This window comes from Protomyctophum bolini (genome assembly GCF_963924005.1).
Source record: "Protomyctophum bolini genome assembly, chromosome: 21".
In the NCBI taxonomy this organism is placed as follows: Eukaryota; Metazoa; Chordata; class Actinopteri; order Myctophiformes; family Myctophidae; genus Protomyctophum; species Protomyctophum bolini.
Genome location: NC_137882.1, coordinates 19,662,914 through 19,678,316, shown reverse-complemented (window position 1 = coordinate 19,678,316; position 15,403 = coordinate 19,662,914). Strand labels below are relative to the sequence as shown.

General features: G+C 45.1%; 1 protein-coding gene across 2 annotated transcripts in view; it reads left to right on the top strand.

Annotated features, from left to right (window-relative positions):
* The window catches only part of LOC308336535 (partitioning defective 3 homolog), a 462,106-nt gene that overhangs the window by 355,145 nt on the left and 91,558 nt on the right, over positions 1-15,403 (top strand). For both annotated transcript variants that reach the window (XM_080793921.1, XM_080793920.1), the window contains one exon: positions 5,536-5,628. In XM_080793921.1, coding sequence (XP_080650047.1) covers positions 5,536-5,628 — 93 coding nt within the window. The remainder of the gene's footprint in view (positions 1-5,535; positions 5,629-15,403) is intronic.

Genomic DNA, 15,403 nt, shown 5'->3' with positions numbered 1-15,403 from the left:
TTCACTCATTCACACACACACACACACACACACACACACACACACACACACACACACACACACACACACACACATTCACACACCGATGCCGGAGGAAACCATGCAAGGCACCAACCTGCACATGGGGAGCAATTAGGGGTTCAGAGTCTTGCTCAAGGACACTTCGACACTAACTCTGGGGGAACCTTTGTGGTTCCTATCCGGTCACTCTACTCCTGAGCCACTGCCAACCCTGCACTGCAACTAATTGCACTGATAATTATTATTAGTGTGTTCTTTTTAATCTTTTTTTGACGGGATACGGTGAGACACTTAGGATGTGCTTACGTACAGTAACACACTTGATTGTGTTGCAGTTAAACATCGGTATCAGCCAATAATTTCCATATCGGTGCATCCCTAATTTCTATCTCTGTGGACCCGTACACTCTACATGAGTTACAGACCCATAAGGGTCCATTTGGTTCCTATACTATCTATTATTTAGCATGGGGACCCCCCGGAACTCCCTCAAGGACGCCTAGGGGTGCCGCAGACCCCACTTTGAGAACCACTGCTCTACACCGACCTCTTATTGCCATTCTATCCACGAGCTGTGGTCGCCAATCAATATCTTATTATCAGGCCTCATCAAGTTCTCTCCCGATAAGGACCTCTGTCACCATGCCAGGCTCAATCTATGCCAAAGGTGCCAATACCGACTTAAGAGTTTTACAGAAATGGCTGAATTGTGCTTTTCGGAAAGACACTGATTAACTCTGAATCATTACAGCGCTTAGCGGGTCCTGCCATCTCTTTATCGCGGGCGGACGGGTATGAAAGTCAATATTGGGTGAGGGTCTGGGTGCACTTTTTGGAAACATGCTTTCTGCTATTATGGGCCTCTCAATACAGCATCTCTGTTTTATAGTTCACCCCCAAAATAACTTGATGTTCCTATTGATTACTCCCCACATGGACACTTGACCTGTTTTTGTCGCGTTCCTAAGCCAATCATTTGATAACAGCTCCCTAGTGTCACTGCTGGTCATCAAATTATTGGCTTACGAATGCAATGAAAACAAACGAAACAAAAACAAAACGCAACAAAAGAAAAATCCATAAATTCAAGTCTCCATGGGGTGAGTAATCGATAGAATAAAAAGTTAAAAAAAAGTGGGTAAACTTTACTTTGGGGAAGAAAACCGAATGTTATTGGGGTTACAGCAGGAGTCAGCGGAGAGAGGGGTTTGTCAGCCTAATCCTGTGTTCCAGATCCATCCCCTGCTGGCGAGGCTCAATCTGCTGACGTACGTACACAACAGAGCTGTGGTGTTAAGAAAATAAAAAATAAAATCCCAAGTAGCCTTCTAAGAGCCACCCTCCATTTTAAGGTCCGGGGCTGCCCTCTCCTCTCCCCCCCGAGCCGCGTGGCAATGCTAGGGAAGAGCTTTTCATTGGGGGAACCGCGGCGGGGGTCTCTTTCAGCGTAATCCTCTGATTATGTCCACTCCAGTGCTGTATGTCGCGCCATGACACATTCTTCACTGTATTGATGCATGCCCAGCCACAGGACACACTGTTTGGGGGAGGGGTTTTACCCGTTAAAACTGGGAAAGCATCTGTGTAATTTTAGATTGCAACCACTTTATAGCCATTATTTTATACTTTGGATATTTAAAAAAAAGAGAGAGAGAGAGAGAGAGAGAGAGAGAGAGAGAGACAGACTATGGAATGCACTTCCCATTGCAATCAGAACTGCAGATTTGCTCCCAATCTTCCGCCGCAGTCTGAAAACAGACCTCTTCAGACTCCATCTTAGCCCATAGCACTTACCGTAGCACTTGACCTAGCCTCCACCTCCTACAGGTGTATGAAAAGGCTCAACTTATGTATCTTGATAGCATTTTCATGTAGACTTAGAGAGAAGTTTATGTAGACTTATAGCATTTATGTAAACATAGCCCTGTATTATGCATAGTTTTATTATATAGATTTTCCACCTTTACGCACTCTTAGCTTATGTATGATTCATGATAACTACTTGGTATGTATTTGATGTATTACCATGCTTTTTTATTCTTGCCTAATCTAATTATTTGGCGCTGCACTGCGGCGACATGGACTAGGGCTACGCCTGCATGCATGCATGTCTAAGACACATTTCTTCCTCGGGAGACTAATAAAGTATATCTCTATCTCTAATGTAAATCGCTCTGGATTAAATGCGTCTGATAAATGCCTAAATTGTAAATTTGTAAATTGTAAAGAGAGAGAGAGAGAGAGAGAGAGAGGAGAGGAGGGGACAGGGGATCCTCTACCGGTGTGAATATTTCTGAGGGAGTTAATGAAAGTCCTTGGAAGTGAGGCGAAGAGGGAGGCTGTCACCTGTTCCGGTGATAGATAGCAGTGCTCCCTGTAGCGTTCCCAGGGTCCAGGGAGTTTTATGCCTTAGCCTACTAGAACCATTTGTTGATTAATTAATCAGGTAATGTACGCTATCTGTGTGACAAAAAGAGACTGCATATCACAGACTCAGACCCTCTCTCTCTCTCTCTCTCTCTCTCTCTCTCTGCTCTGTGCTCAACCGAGAAGCACCAAAGATCTCCCACCAGGCTCTGCTGCTTTGCAAAAGATTACCATTCCAAAAACGGCCGGCACCAAAGGGAGGCCATTTGCACAGAAGGTCTCGGCTGCTTTTAATGTAAAGTGGAATAATAAACATTCACAAGGGAAAACGGGGTCTCTCATTTCATGAATATATTCTACTTTTTTAGTGGCCTGGAGTAAACCCTGTCTGATGTAATTCTTTCAGGTTTGGGAGAAAGTTTTTCAAACTGTCAGCTAAAGCTCAGTCAGGTATAAAATAATAATAATAAACAAGGAAAGGAGCTCTGTCAGACCTGTTCCCAGTAGATGTAAAATGTAAAGCCTGCATGCTGCTTTTTTTTTTCCATTTCTGCCCGAAATCCAATGAGGACTGTTCAGCAATCAATAGATAAACTGTGACTGTAGGTCTACTATGAAGTCAGTGCTATAAAAGTAATAGTTTGGTATTCAAATTTTACTTGAGTAAAGTACAAAAGTATTGCCATAAAAATATACCAACGGTAAAAGTACTCATTGTGCAGAATGTGAATATCAATTTGAAAATTGCTGATCTGCAAGCTCAGTGATTTTAAGCACAGATTATTCAAATATACGACACAGAGTCACATACCTGACAAAATTGCCGTGGTTTGTTTATGTTTGGAACACATAAGCTTTTAAGATGTGAAGATTTGCCTACAAAAACATCACGCCGTAACTCAGTGTAGTGGGAGTGACGTCAGGATTATAGATAGAGTGCGAAGATACACTGAACAAATGTATTTCTCTTCTCCCTGTGAAAACCCTACTACGCCCTACACACAATGCAGTAACCATACATTTGCATAGTCGGGCTTCGGTAGCTTCGGTTTATTCAACAGGGGTATTATTTTTTATTTTATAGAGATGTTGGTGCAGTTTCACTCAGGAGAAATAGGCTTTCCCTGTGAGCGATAGTATGAATATATTTTTGCTTCCACGTGGTCTCATTACATTTTGCTCGCAGTCAGCTTTCCAGAACCGTGCCCCCACCTCTCTTAAGCCTGAATTATACTTCATGCCAGTGTTGCGCCCTGGAAATTGTGTGACACCACTATTTCACAAGCTCACAGCACATCACACTGCGCTGTGTGCTTGTAGAATGTAGACGGCTTCTTTCTGGCATGCAACAAAGTATAAATTAAGCATAGAAAGGGGAGGACCCACCACTCGCCCCCATATTGACAGAGCGTTGAGTGTTTCCTTCATTATCACTCAATTGTAATTAGTTTACAAGTAACACGACTTTTAAATTCTTTATTGCAGTGCAGTTCTTCCTCTTGCAACAAACTATTACAGGCTTCTATTTCTGAGCTTGCCAACATATAGGCAGCTGCTCTATTTTACTTAATACAACTGCAACACTGAAACGCAAACTACTGTTGCATGCATTGCAGTTAATTTGGTTAAACAATTATATTGTCACTGTCAGGTGGAAACCATCACACAAAACGTGCCATGACACGTTTTGAGTTTGTAGCTATGCTAAAAAAAAGAAAAACAAATAACATACAAAGATGAAATATAGAGGTATGAGGTTTCTACCCGATGACAACGATATGCTCTTGGCATCATATACGGCAATATTTGTGAGTATACTGCCCTGTAAATGGGTGATTTATACTCTGTTGCGTCCCGGTGTCATACACCACAAATTGCCGATCTACCAGCTCACAGCACTGCAGCACGACTCTAGATCTGCTATTCTCGACACGCAACCAAGTATAAATCAGACATAACAGCTATCTGCGGTGTCCCCTCCTCCGTTGCTCATCATTTTCTCACACCCCTCAGTCAGTTCCAGGAGTCTCCAGTCATTTATCCGCACGGCCGAAACCCCCGCGGCTGGAATTTACGACCGGTCGGCTTCGGCGCTTATTCTCACTTCGCTGTAAAAGATAAGTGTGCCGTGGATTTACCGTCGTTGTCGTGTCACCGCCGTCGTTAAAATGTGAAACTTTTTGCAGAGGCGGTGAGAAAGTTGCAAATGACGCGGGTGTGTCCGCTCGACCACAAGCCCCCCCAACCCAGCTACCCAAACTCCTCCCTATCCCGTCCACATCACGTTGGTTACATTGAATTTGTTCTCCCCTCACCTCACTCAAACTAAATCATGAGCTGTCACCACGCCCGTCACTCTGGGTAAACTACATAGCTCTGGGAGGGAGTGGGAGAGAACTCACTCATCCTCTTATTTTTCCCTCTTTCTTCCAACAGGGTGTTATGCTGTTTGCCTCCCGTTTCTAGGCTCTCGTTTAACACCTCACGTTGAATTCATTACGCCAGGCGTCCCCCGCGATGGCAGGTCTGCGACCAGGGAGTTTGGCACTTTATTGAGTTATCTTTTATGGCTCCATGCGCCGTGATCGCGTTTATATGAGGAAGAAAAAAGTTCAAAGTTATTCATTCAATAACGAGTGTGTGCGCGCCCCTCTGGGAGACGCATTCAGAGCCTGCCTCGCCTGCACAAACTCCACCTGAAGATACTGACAGGTTGACACTTTAATTTCCTTCCGAGGTTTTTTCATCTGCGTCTGGTGGAGAAAGAAGGAAAGAAAGATACTGTACGCACGCGTGGGGGGAAGGGGGAAGAAATTACACATTGGGCTGAAAATGATTAACCCCGCAAAACCGGTTAAGCATCATGTGTCATTTTAGATTTTAGCTGTATATAGAACATTGGCTATGCAAAAATAGCAGATATACAAGCTCATATTGTGTCACTTCGTGTCACTCAGCGTTTTGAGCTTGTAGAGCTTATATTTTAGAAAATAATCATGGGGTCCTTGACATGAAAAGGTTTGAGCACCACTGATAAGCTATAGCAAATATTCTTTGTTCAGAAAACTAGAATCTGCCTCAGGTCTCAATGGGTTAATAAGACATTGGCTTTCAACTATCTCCCCTTTGCCCTCGTCTGTTACGCAGGTTCGGGAAACATCGGAAAGACGGCTCTGGCAAGTCCAAAGACGAGGAGGCCTCGGAGGACGAGACCCTGCGGATGAGACTGGAACAGGAGAGGTGAGAGCTCAAACAGTGTAGCCGCCGCACGCCAAAATCCCCACGCAAATGATGTCCCCACAGGAACACAAAAAGCACCGCTGACCGGAAAATTAGCAAACTGGCCAATTAACAAAATGGTGCATGAGGCAGGGGTTGACTGAATTCTGGGAAAGCGTTCAGATGTCAATTTGCCGAAACGTCCTTTGCTTTTATATCAGTACATTAAATAGATCATTTATGGATTGTTGTTGCTGGTGCCATTCATTGGCCCTGACCCCCTAATGGTGCTAGTGGGCCCCTTGTGGATTTGGCCTGATTGAATGGCTAGCCCATTATAATAGTGGAATCGATGGAGCTCCACATTTGTCTTTTTCCTGCGGCCAGTTGGAGGTTGTTAATCGCTCAAGAATACGTTGTTGCTTTCTGTACAACCGCCCTGGCTCGCTGTCCCTGGGTGTTGTGTGGACATGGGGGACCAGGGGGACGGGGGGACGGGGGGACCACCATGAGAATGGCAGAGTATTGGCTCTTTTGCTCGGGTGAAAGGAAGCCGGCTAACACAATATCAGCGGCTGCATGGGCCAATGGAAAGGGACGCCTGGCTGCTTCTGCTTCCATTGTGCCCCACCAGTCCAATAAACTCCGTAATCAAAGTGCCCGTCGGTAATGGAAGCTAATTGAATAGCGACAATAGGGCTTGATAGCGCTCTCTAGGAAGGAAAGGATAGAAATCCACAAAAAACGCGCGCGCACACACACACACACACACACACACACACACACACACACACACACACACACACACACACACACACACACACGCACACACACACACACACACACATGCACACACACGCTGACAATGGTCCACTTCCCCATTCAATGCAACATCTGGAGGCCTTGTTCAAAGAGCTGTCGTCTCGTGTGAAGGTCCTCTCCTCCGTGGGCAGGGGTCCCTCTGGCCGAGCGCCCGACACGTTTCCCTCAGCCAGCAGCAGTGCTGCGTCTCTCCTAATCTGGAAGCCCTTTGAGCTGCTCCCAAACGGCTGACAGGCTGAGCAACAGAGCCAGGAGATACTGTATGTAGGCTACTGTATATGGGTGTATTTGCTATCTCGCTGTCCCCCACAATGAGCATGCACACACACACACACACACACACACACACACACACACGTGACGTGACACACACGCACACACAAAGACATTTTAACCATTTATTTATGTCCACACAAAGGAGATGCATACAAGCATACAAATAGTAAAGGTGCAGTCGAGTTACACTTACAAAATCATGGCATGTGTTTTCATGTTACAATAGGCATGTCACTCAGCATCTATCTGAGTAGCAGCGTCTCCGCCACACTTTGCATTGAAATCCCCATAAGGGGATTTTAGATCTCTTCATATAAGAACTGTATTTGAAAAATAAACCGATCATCCCGGCCTTTTCACTCATATGGATATGAAGCATCGACTGAAGGTATACCCAAAGAGTAACACAATAAGTGCAGAAACGAGTCAAACAACCCAGAGACTACATTTCCGGGTAGGCGGGGTGGCTGCAGCTGCCCGTCGCACAATATAAACTGACATGTTAATTACGTTTAAAAAATATATATATATTGATATTTAATGTTTCGTGGTTAGTACGAGTTGAGTCACCGCCAGCTGAGCTTACGCCAATGAGGAATCTCAGGAACGTGTGTTGTCACGCTGGGCGTGACGTATATTAGCAGCGAAATTGCTTTCATACGTAGTTTCAAGGCTATTGCGGCCACATTAATTCCATTTTCTCAGAAACTGACTGCATGAAATATGAATGGACATCATTAACAACGCACAGCCACCCCCCTGACAGAAAGGCCGGGATGATCGAACACAGTTCTTATATGAAACGACCTAAAATCCCCCTATGGGGATTTCAATGCAAATACAAAAAAATACATGAACCTGTGTACTGGCGCCCTCTACTGAAAGTGACGCCAGACTTCGGTGCTATGTTGTTTTATATTTTAGAAATTGGACATAATAGCCTAATTTGAAAATTTGACTAAGATAGGGATGTCTGGTTTACTTTGGTTTAACATGCATTTTTTTATTGCATTGATTTATTGTGATATTATCATAAATATCAAACATAATGAGAAAAGATTCACATATTTAATTCAGAGACAGCGAAGGGATAATACATGTAATGTCCTCCTCTGCACGTACACAGGCACACATGGGACGGCACACGCGCCCACTTTGTGTCTCTCTGGCTCACCCTTCTCTTCCCATCATTCCTTTAGTCTGCCACTTTGTCCTGCTGGAGCCTGTTCTGTTCCCCACGTTGTCTTGTCTCTGTCAGTTCTGCATGTGTGAGCTCTGGCAGAGAAACAACGGGCCAACCTAATTCTTTGCTTTTGTACCCACTCCCAAATCCCATCACTCAGCCACGACACAACCCACCCCGACCGCGCCCCCCCTTTCAGTTAATGGAAAGAGAATCCTGGGGGAAATCGGGGTGGGTAATAATAAACCGACCTGCCACGAAGCAGAGTCGATATTCAAAGTGTCGGTTGGTTCAGCACGGGATGACCGCTCTAATACCCATTACTCCTTAGATATTTTGAAGGGGGTGGGGGGGCTTTACTGTATCGTCAGTGATGGAAGAAGTAATGACATTTTGTACTTAATTAAACCTATATCAATGCCCTATTGTCTGCAATAGGGCATTGACTATTGTACAAATAGTATGTTACAAGTACACGTTTAGTATTCAAAATTCACTTGAGTAAATGTGCATAGTTATCAAAGTATGTATACTGCAGGTCTGAAGTGGTTCTGTAATAATAATCAAAATCTAGAAAGTAAAGTTTGTAGTGGAGTAAAAGTACAATATTTGCCTTTGAGATGATGTGGTATAGAAGTAAATGTATTGAAAATTGGAGGTACTCCAGTAAAGTAAAAATAACCCCCCCCCCCCCTGTCTGATTGATAACATACTGTATATGTGCCTCGGAGACACAGTGATATTGTTGCTGTCCGACATAAACCTCATATCTCCATATTTTCATCTTTTTGTGTTCATATACTGTATATGCTTATATACTGGTACTTTGTACAGCGTACTATGACTGAGTTGCACAAAAGTAGGGAAGAAATAGCCAATCTCCAAGCTCACATGTGACTTTATTTTGACACGTAGAGTTTGTAGAGCTGCCATTTACACTATTACATTTTATTTTTTTATTTTCCGATTGATAATGACTATAGGTTGAACGTGGTTAAGTCTGTCTGTGGGTTTTTACAAATATTAACAAGAGCTTTTTACTAAATAATAACTGCATTAGATAATTATTTTTCGTTTTCTTTTCTTTTTTTTTCAATTTCGTTCAAAACTGTTTGGAATAGCAAAAATAGCAAAAGTAGCAAATCCACAAGCTCAAAACGCGTCGCTTCGCGCTGCGTTTCAAGCTTACAGATCTGCTAGTTTTCATGCTTTTGTGTGACGCTGTAACGTAGTATGTTCAACTAGGGACTCGGAGTAGTAAAAAATATTAAATTTGAATATTGAGCTAAGAGGTTTATCTGAACACAGTTTTGGACTTACAAGGTTTACAGGCCAAGGGCGACAATGTCATGGATCATACTGAAGTATAGGGGGTTCCATTGAAGCGGGTGAAACGTGAACCGGATACTGCAGCATGGCGTCCGAGACCCTGGGACGGGCCGCACGCCAAATGCCATCATTAATCGCCACGGATGCCATTGGCCCAGAGCTTTAAGTGATTACAGGATAGGAGGTTAGGTAGATTAATTCATAAAAACCTGGCCCTTATACCCTGCAATAAGCCAGTCACTGTTCTATATTTAAAACTTTGACCTTGATAATGATTCATGGAAGTTACTGTCATTTATATGGCTGCCATCTACAACGCTTTTATATTTTGGCAAAGCTCTTCTCCTTGGCTGATGTACCGTTGAGGGCTGGGACATAATCCTCTAAGATGCTGGGTTTTAAAAGTTTCTGGTGCCCAAGGCAAGTCGAAATCTTATGGGCAAATCAAAATTGCAAGGCGCACATGTGTTCATTGTCTTCCACTGCAGGAAGACGATGTTCGTGACAACAGCGCGCACGCAATCGGTGGGACGTTCCAGCAGAGGAAAAAGCAATTATCACGCGTGGTTTTCTTTTAGGCTACAATCTTGTAAATTGTAGGCAGCTGCCATGCTGTTAGTGATTGAGCTGGCTGTGCCATCCCCTCATCAAAACCACTATTATAACTTAGCAGAGATAGGCCTCTTCCCCAACGGCCCTCTCACCCTTTGGCTTGTTTGGCTGGTCCATCATGGAAGCCATCCAAGGCACTCCTCCTATCTGATTGGCTGACACTGAAACGGCCAGCAGACAACTGACTCATGATTGGACTCTGGCGGGATCAGAGGAGAGCGGTCAGGGTTTGAGTGTGTGCTCTGTCAGCCGATGAGGCCAGGGGAGAGTGAAGAGAGAGGCCGTGGTGGTGGTGGTGGTGGTGGGGTGATAATACATCATTCACTTTCTTATCTCCACGCACGGTAGCCCCCCGAAACTACATGGACATATTAGTCCCAGCCATAGACGGTGGACACACACACACACACACACACACACACACACACACACACACACACGCACACACGCACCCATTTTCGGTGCACGACAGCAGCGTGTAACTAAGTGTAAATCAGGCATAACTCTTATCTGTAATCCGCTAAATTTAACTTCTAAACGTCTAATCCTAATCCTAAATCCAACCTGAATCTGTTTTCTAATTGTAAATCTCTAAAAATCAATTTTCCATCATAAAATAAAGATTTTTCTTGTATAGTCACGCACGCACGCACGCACGCACGCATGCATGCACGCGCGCGCACACACACACACACACACACACACACACACACACACACACACACACACACACACACACACACACACACACACACACACACACACACACACCCTAACAATGTTACATCTCCATTTTGCCCCAGCAGACCTGAACTCCATGTGCTCCCTCTTTGCTCTGTGTTGGGGCTGATTGTGATGTCCATTCCCTTCTTATCTGGCCAGTTCCACTTGGTTTCTAATCAGCCGGCTCACACTCCTCCACGGCTCTCACTGTTGTTGCCCCTCCACGCCCGGAGAACAGCGGAGGCAGGCGGGCGGGCCAGGAGCCTGGAGCCTCCTCGCTCGTGTTGCTTCCTGCTGGCCATTATGGACAAACACAGAGAAGGTGTGAGTTGCATGTGCGAAAACCAGCATGGAGCTTGCTACTTTTCTCATTTTAACGATGGTAGCCTTGGCCAATTCATTCATAATTTCATACGCGTCGTTCGGCTAGTGTTGCTCGGAGAAAACAGATCAGCAAGCTCGCTGCTTGTACCAACAACAATGCAACACATTATGAGCCATTATATCAGCCCTTGTCATATTTAGACGGTGTCATGCTTCAATGGTTAAACCAAATCCTTTTTTCCCCCTTTTTGTAGCCACTTTGATGTTGGTAAAGTATGTTAATACGATGTAACTTATACAGTTGGGGTGGTTGTATTGTGTCTCCCTGCTCTTCTATTGAGACATTTAGATGGTGTCAAAGGTCACGTCTCACCGAGACACAGGATCTTACACACATTTTGACCTGAGGGTCAAGGTTCAATTCATCCCCTGAGCAAGTAGGCAGAAGGCTCAACAATAAAAATGTCAGCACTTGTGCACAAAATTCGGGGTAGAAAAGGGTCAGTTGCAGCTTTAATGGGATATCACGTTGGATGATTCCTTCGCTATGTCTTTTTTCTTGTTGTCTTTTCACAGTGATCGTTGCTCCAGCACTATCAATCCCACTGTGTCTTCTCTCATTATCACAGCATCCCATTACAGTTTCATTTGCATAGCAGAGTTCAAAGGCAGCTCGGCGTGGCTGATTGGGGAAGTTATGATTATATTCGTAATTATATTGATACCTACAGCAAGTTATTAATATAATTATTATTACCACTATAAGTCAATTAACGCGGCGGAGACAATAATGTCTCTGATTGCGTTATGCCATTACGGGGCAAACGTCAACAAAAGGTGAGTTCTTTATAGTTCTCACACGTTCATACAGTACGACACGTAAATACTGTAATTTCCCCCTGAGCGTTACAGTTTGATTAGGTTGTTCCTGTGCTCTGCCCTCTCGTCTGCTCTTCAAAACAGAACGGGCTGGTGGTGTTTTGATGAAGCACGAAGGAAAATCTGTGCGAGGTGTCGGCGAGAGGGGGAGAATGTAAAGGATGTAAGACAGCAAATATATTCCGTTTAATCTGTCCCGGTGTACAACAACAACAGTGCATCAATTGAAGAGGCAGGCTTTTCCCAGAGTTCTAAGTGTGTTTACTTCAAAATGAGTTTGAGATTACAGACGGCTCCCCTCGCCCCCTCCTCGCTCTCACTCACTCACTCCTCCTCTCCTTCCCACCACTCTCTCTCTCTCTCTCTCTCTTTCTCTGTGGAGTAGATTAAACATTGACAAACATATGGAGAGGGAGTCTGTTGTCTCTGTCTGTCCAGAGCTAAACAGCAGCTTGATAAGCAGTGAGATTTATTCACCGTGCAGTATAGAAGGAAGGAAGGGCTCGAGGGCCGTCGAGGTGTTGCCGCCACCTGGCCGACCAAATGTGTTGTTCACGTTCACAAGCTGCAGTGACTTTCAGTAACGATATTCCTCTGTTTCAAGTTCATGTGCTGAAAAGGAGAACTCGCAAAGCTTTTGGTAACAACCTCGACACGTTGTCTTAATCTGTTGGGAGTGGGGAAACAGATCTTTGGCTGTGCTCTTGTTTGCTTAACGATTTTATCAAATAAAAATGGTCAGCCCGGCGCGGATCAAGGGTTGAACTTTGCCCGGGCAGGCGGTATAAGCCTCTGCATTAGAGTACAGTCTAGACGGGAGTTTGGCCAAGGGAATGTCATTCCTTTGTGCTCTTATGAAGGGCTAGCAAGTAAACAACGTCCTCCGAGAGAGAGCTCCTGTGAAATCCTTTCTACGAAGCGCAAATATGCTCAGATCTGAAACCAACTCCCCCTATGCTGTTTTCATTAAGAGGCTAATGGTGTAAATGGCACACGGTAGCTGCTCAGAGGACAGAGGAGAGGCTGGTAATTGGGCCCAGTACAATAGTAATAATGTGCTTAACGTGAGCAGTTCTCTCCCCAGTCAGTGTTAACTCCACACTGGTCCATTGGCTGGCTAATGGAGTAGGAACATAGAACAGCGTACTAGGCTCTACGCTTTAGGGGGTAGGTGGTCTTAGGAGGAAGGTACAGTACTGTAGAGGTCCGACATTGTAAGTCCCCTCCAGATCATAAGCTTTGTGTTTTCTCACTCGACAGTAAACAAACCAACATGCAGTACTGTAGAAGTTGTATTTCTAAAGTTACAATTTAAGGACTTTTAAGACCTTTTCTCCCCAAATTGGCCAATTTGTCAAATATTACATAAATAAACATTGTGAAAATAGCCCATCTACAAGCTCACAGGAGCTCGCAGTGTTCAGCGTTTTGAGCTTGTAGTTCGGCTATTTGCATACTATTTATTTGTGGAACCAAATAAAACTAAACGTAATGCCTACATTTCCAAGTGCTTGTCAGGGTGGGGGGGTCCCCAGTTCAAATATGATAATTTGGGGGGTCGCTGTAGGAAGTGGGGGGTATATAGGTCACAATAATGGAGTGGAGCTGGAATGGGTGCATGGGCTTCAATTAGCAAAAGTAGGAAGCAGAAAAGCCAGCCTAAGGCCTGGCATAATATAGGCACGTGGGGAATCTTTAGTTAGCAGAATTCGTCATGACACATTCACCCTCTGCAGAAAGTACTGTATAAGCACGAGGAATGTTACGTTCACATCCCGTTGCGTCACACAATGTACTACTGTCTGAGCTGTACAGTATATCGTCTCTGTCGGGTGGAATATCTCCAAAACCGTTACTTTTCAGGATTCAAAAGTAGCAGATGCTCAAAATGCGCCGCTTCGTGCCTGGTTTTGAGGCACGTTTCGAGCTTGTGCATCTGTAACTTTTCATACTTTTGTCTGATGCTGTAGTATGACCAAGTAGGGTGTTCATTTACGAACGCAAAAGGTCTGAGATGTCTGCAACGATATGGAATTCAACCGTCTAAACAAAAGGCCTGGATCTCCGTGGTGCTCTCGCAGCCGGGGGCCAACCGTTAGGGGACCAGGCTTATCGTGGCAGCTTAACTCATAGTTGAACCACAACACAACTTATTCGGTTATTCAGTTTTGTTTTTGGCCAGGGCTTCCCTTATTATCTAATTATCAAAACAGCTCACATTAGACTTACCCATGCATGTCAGACTCCTGATGGCGGGGAGAGCATAGATGTCTCTCTCTCTCTCTGTCTCTCTCTCGTTCTGGGCCTGCTCATGTCGCCATGTCTAGCCGAGGCCATTATCTCATTATGTATGTCAATATGGTCGTTTTTATGAATTTGATTAGTCCATAAAACGCCAGAGGGCCCTGCAGCTCCCAGTGGACTTCCATGAACCTGCGCTAACGTCATCATCCACTCCTTACTGGCAGAGATATGACATCACTTTAACCAGATGGCAGGTGAAAGGGCTTCTGGGAATTAGTGTTTAGGCTTTTTTTTTACCTCTCTCTCCTGGCTTCTGCATTACGATACCACCCCAACACAAACTAAGACCTGACCCAAAGGCCGTTGTACTCTGGGGAGGAGGTGAGGTGAGTTGATTTATTCCCAACTGTTCCTGGTCCAGGAAACCACCAGCGCTGGAGATTTATGGAGGAGTTATGTACTGTATAAAGCTACCCAAAATTGGGGGGTTCCTTCAAATCTCATTCCGGTGCAGATAAACGCAGAGAAAATGGGATTTCTCAACAGCTAAAAATAAACGAGGCAGTCCGCGGATGGGCATGTGGGAATTGGGTTAATCTGGCACTGAAAAATGGTCATTGTTTGAAATGTGATTACAGTTATTAAAATACACAGACATGGGAGAGAGCTTGGTTATGGCGGGGGGGGAGGGGGGGGGGGGGGGGGCTTTCCAGCCTTGTTACCCCTGGCAACGCTGTCAATCATTTGAAAGTCACAGCGTGGCGGGGTGGCGGGAGGTCAGCCATAACCCCGAGGTAATAAGGGAAGTCCCACCAACTGGGTGGTGGATATGCCTGTGAGTGTGCGTGCGTATAAACGGGCACCACATCTGGAAGCAGTGAGCATCCTGGTGGCTGCGGAGAGGGTCACCTCAGCAGGAGGTCAACGACCCCCCCATCCCCCTGACCCCTCCACCCCCCCGACCCCCCCCCCCCCCCCCCCGCTTGTTAGCAGTGTTGCCATGTCTGCTTCTTTTTATAAGAGACTTTATGGGCTTGTTTTTCTGTAACGTTGCTTGTGAATATTGGTGGTCGTGGTTGCATTTTTGGGGGTTTGCTTCCTAATGTTTTCATGTCGAGGACTCCCAGATGTGTTTTGAGTAATAAAAGGATAGAGACCGAACCGGAGCGCTAGCCCCGCCCCCAATCTATTCATTTCAGTGAAAGTTGCTCAGTGGCGTTTTGAAGCACCCGGAAGACTGCCGGAAGTACAATTATAACTCAATGGCTCGAGCGAGCGGAAAGTTTGACCTCAATTTTGAGGTCCGTCCACCTCCATGAAAGTGCTGCAATTCCACATTTCGCCAGTAGGTAGTGGCATCTTCAACGTTTGATAGCCTTACTGGGGGCTTGGCGGAACCCCATC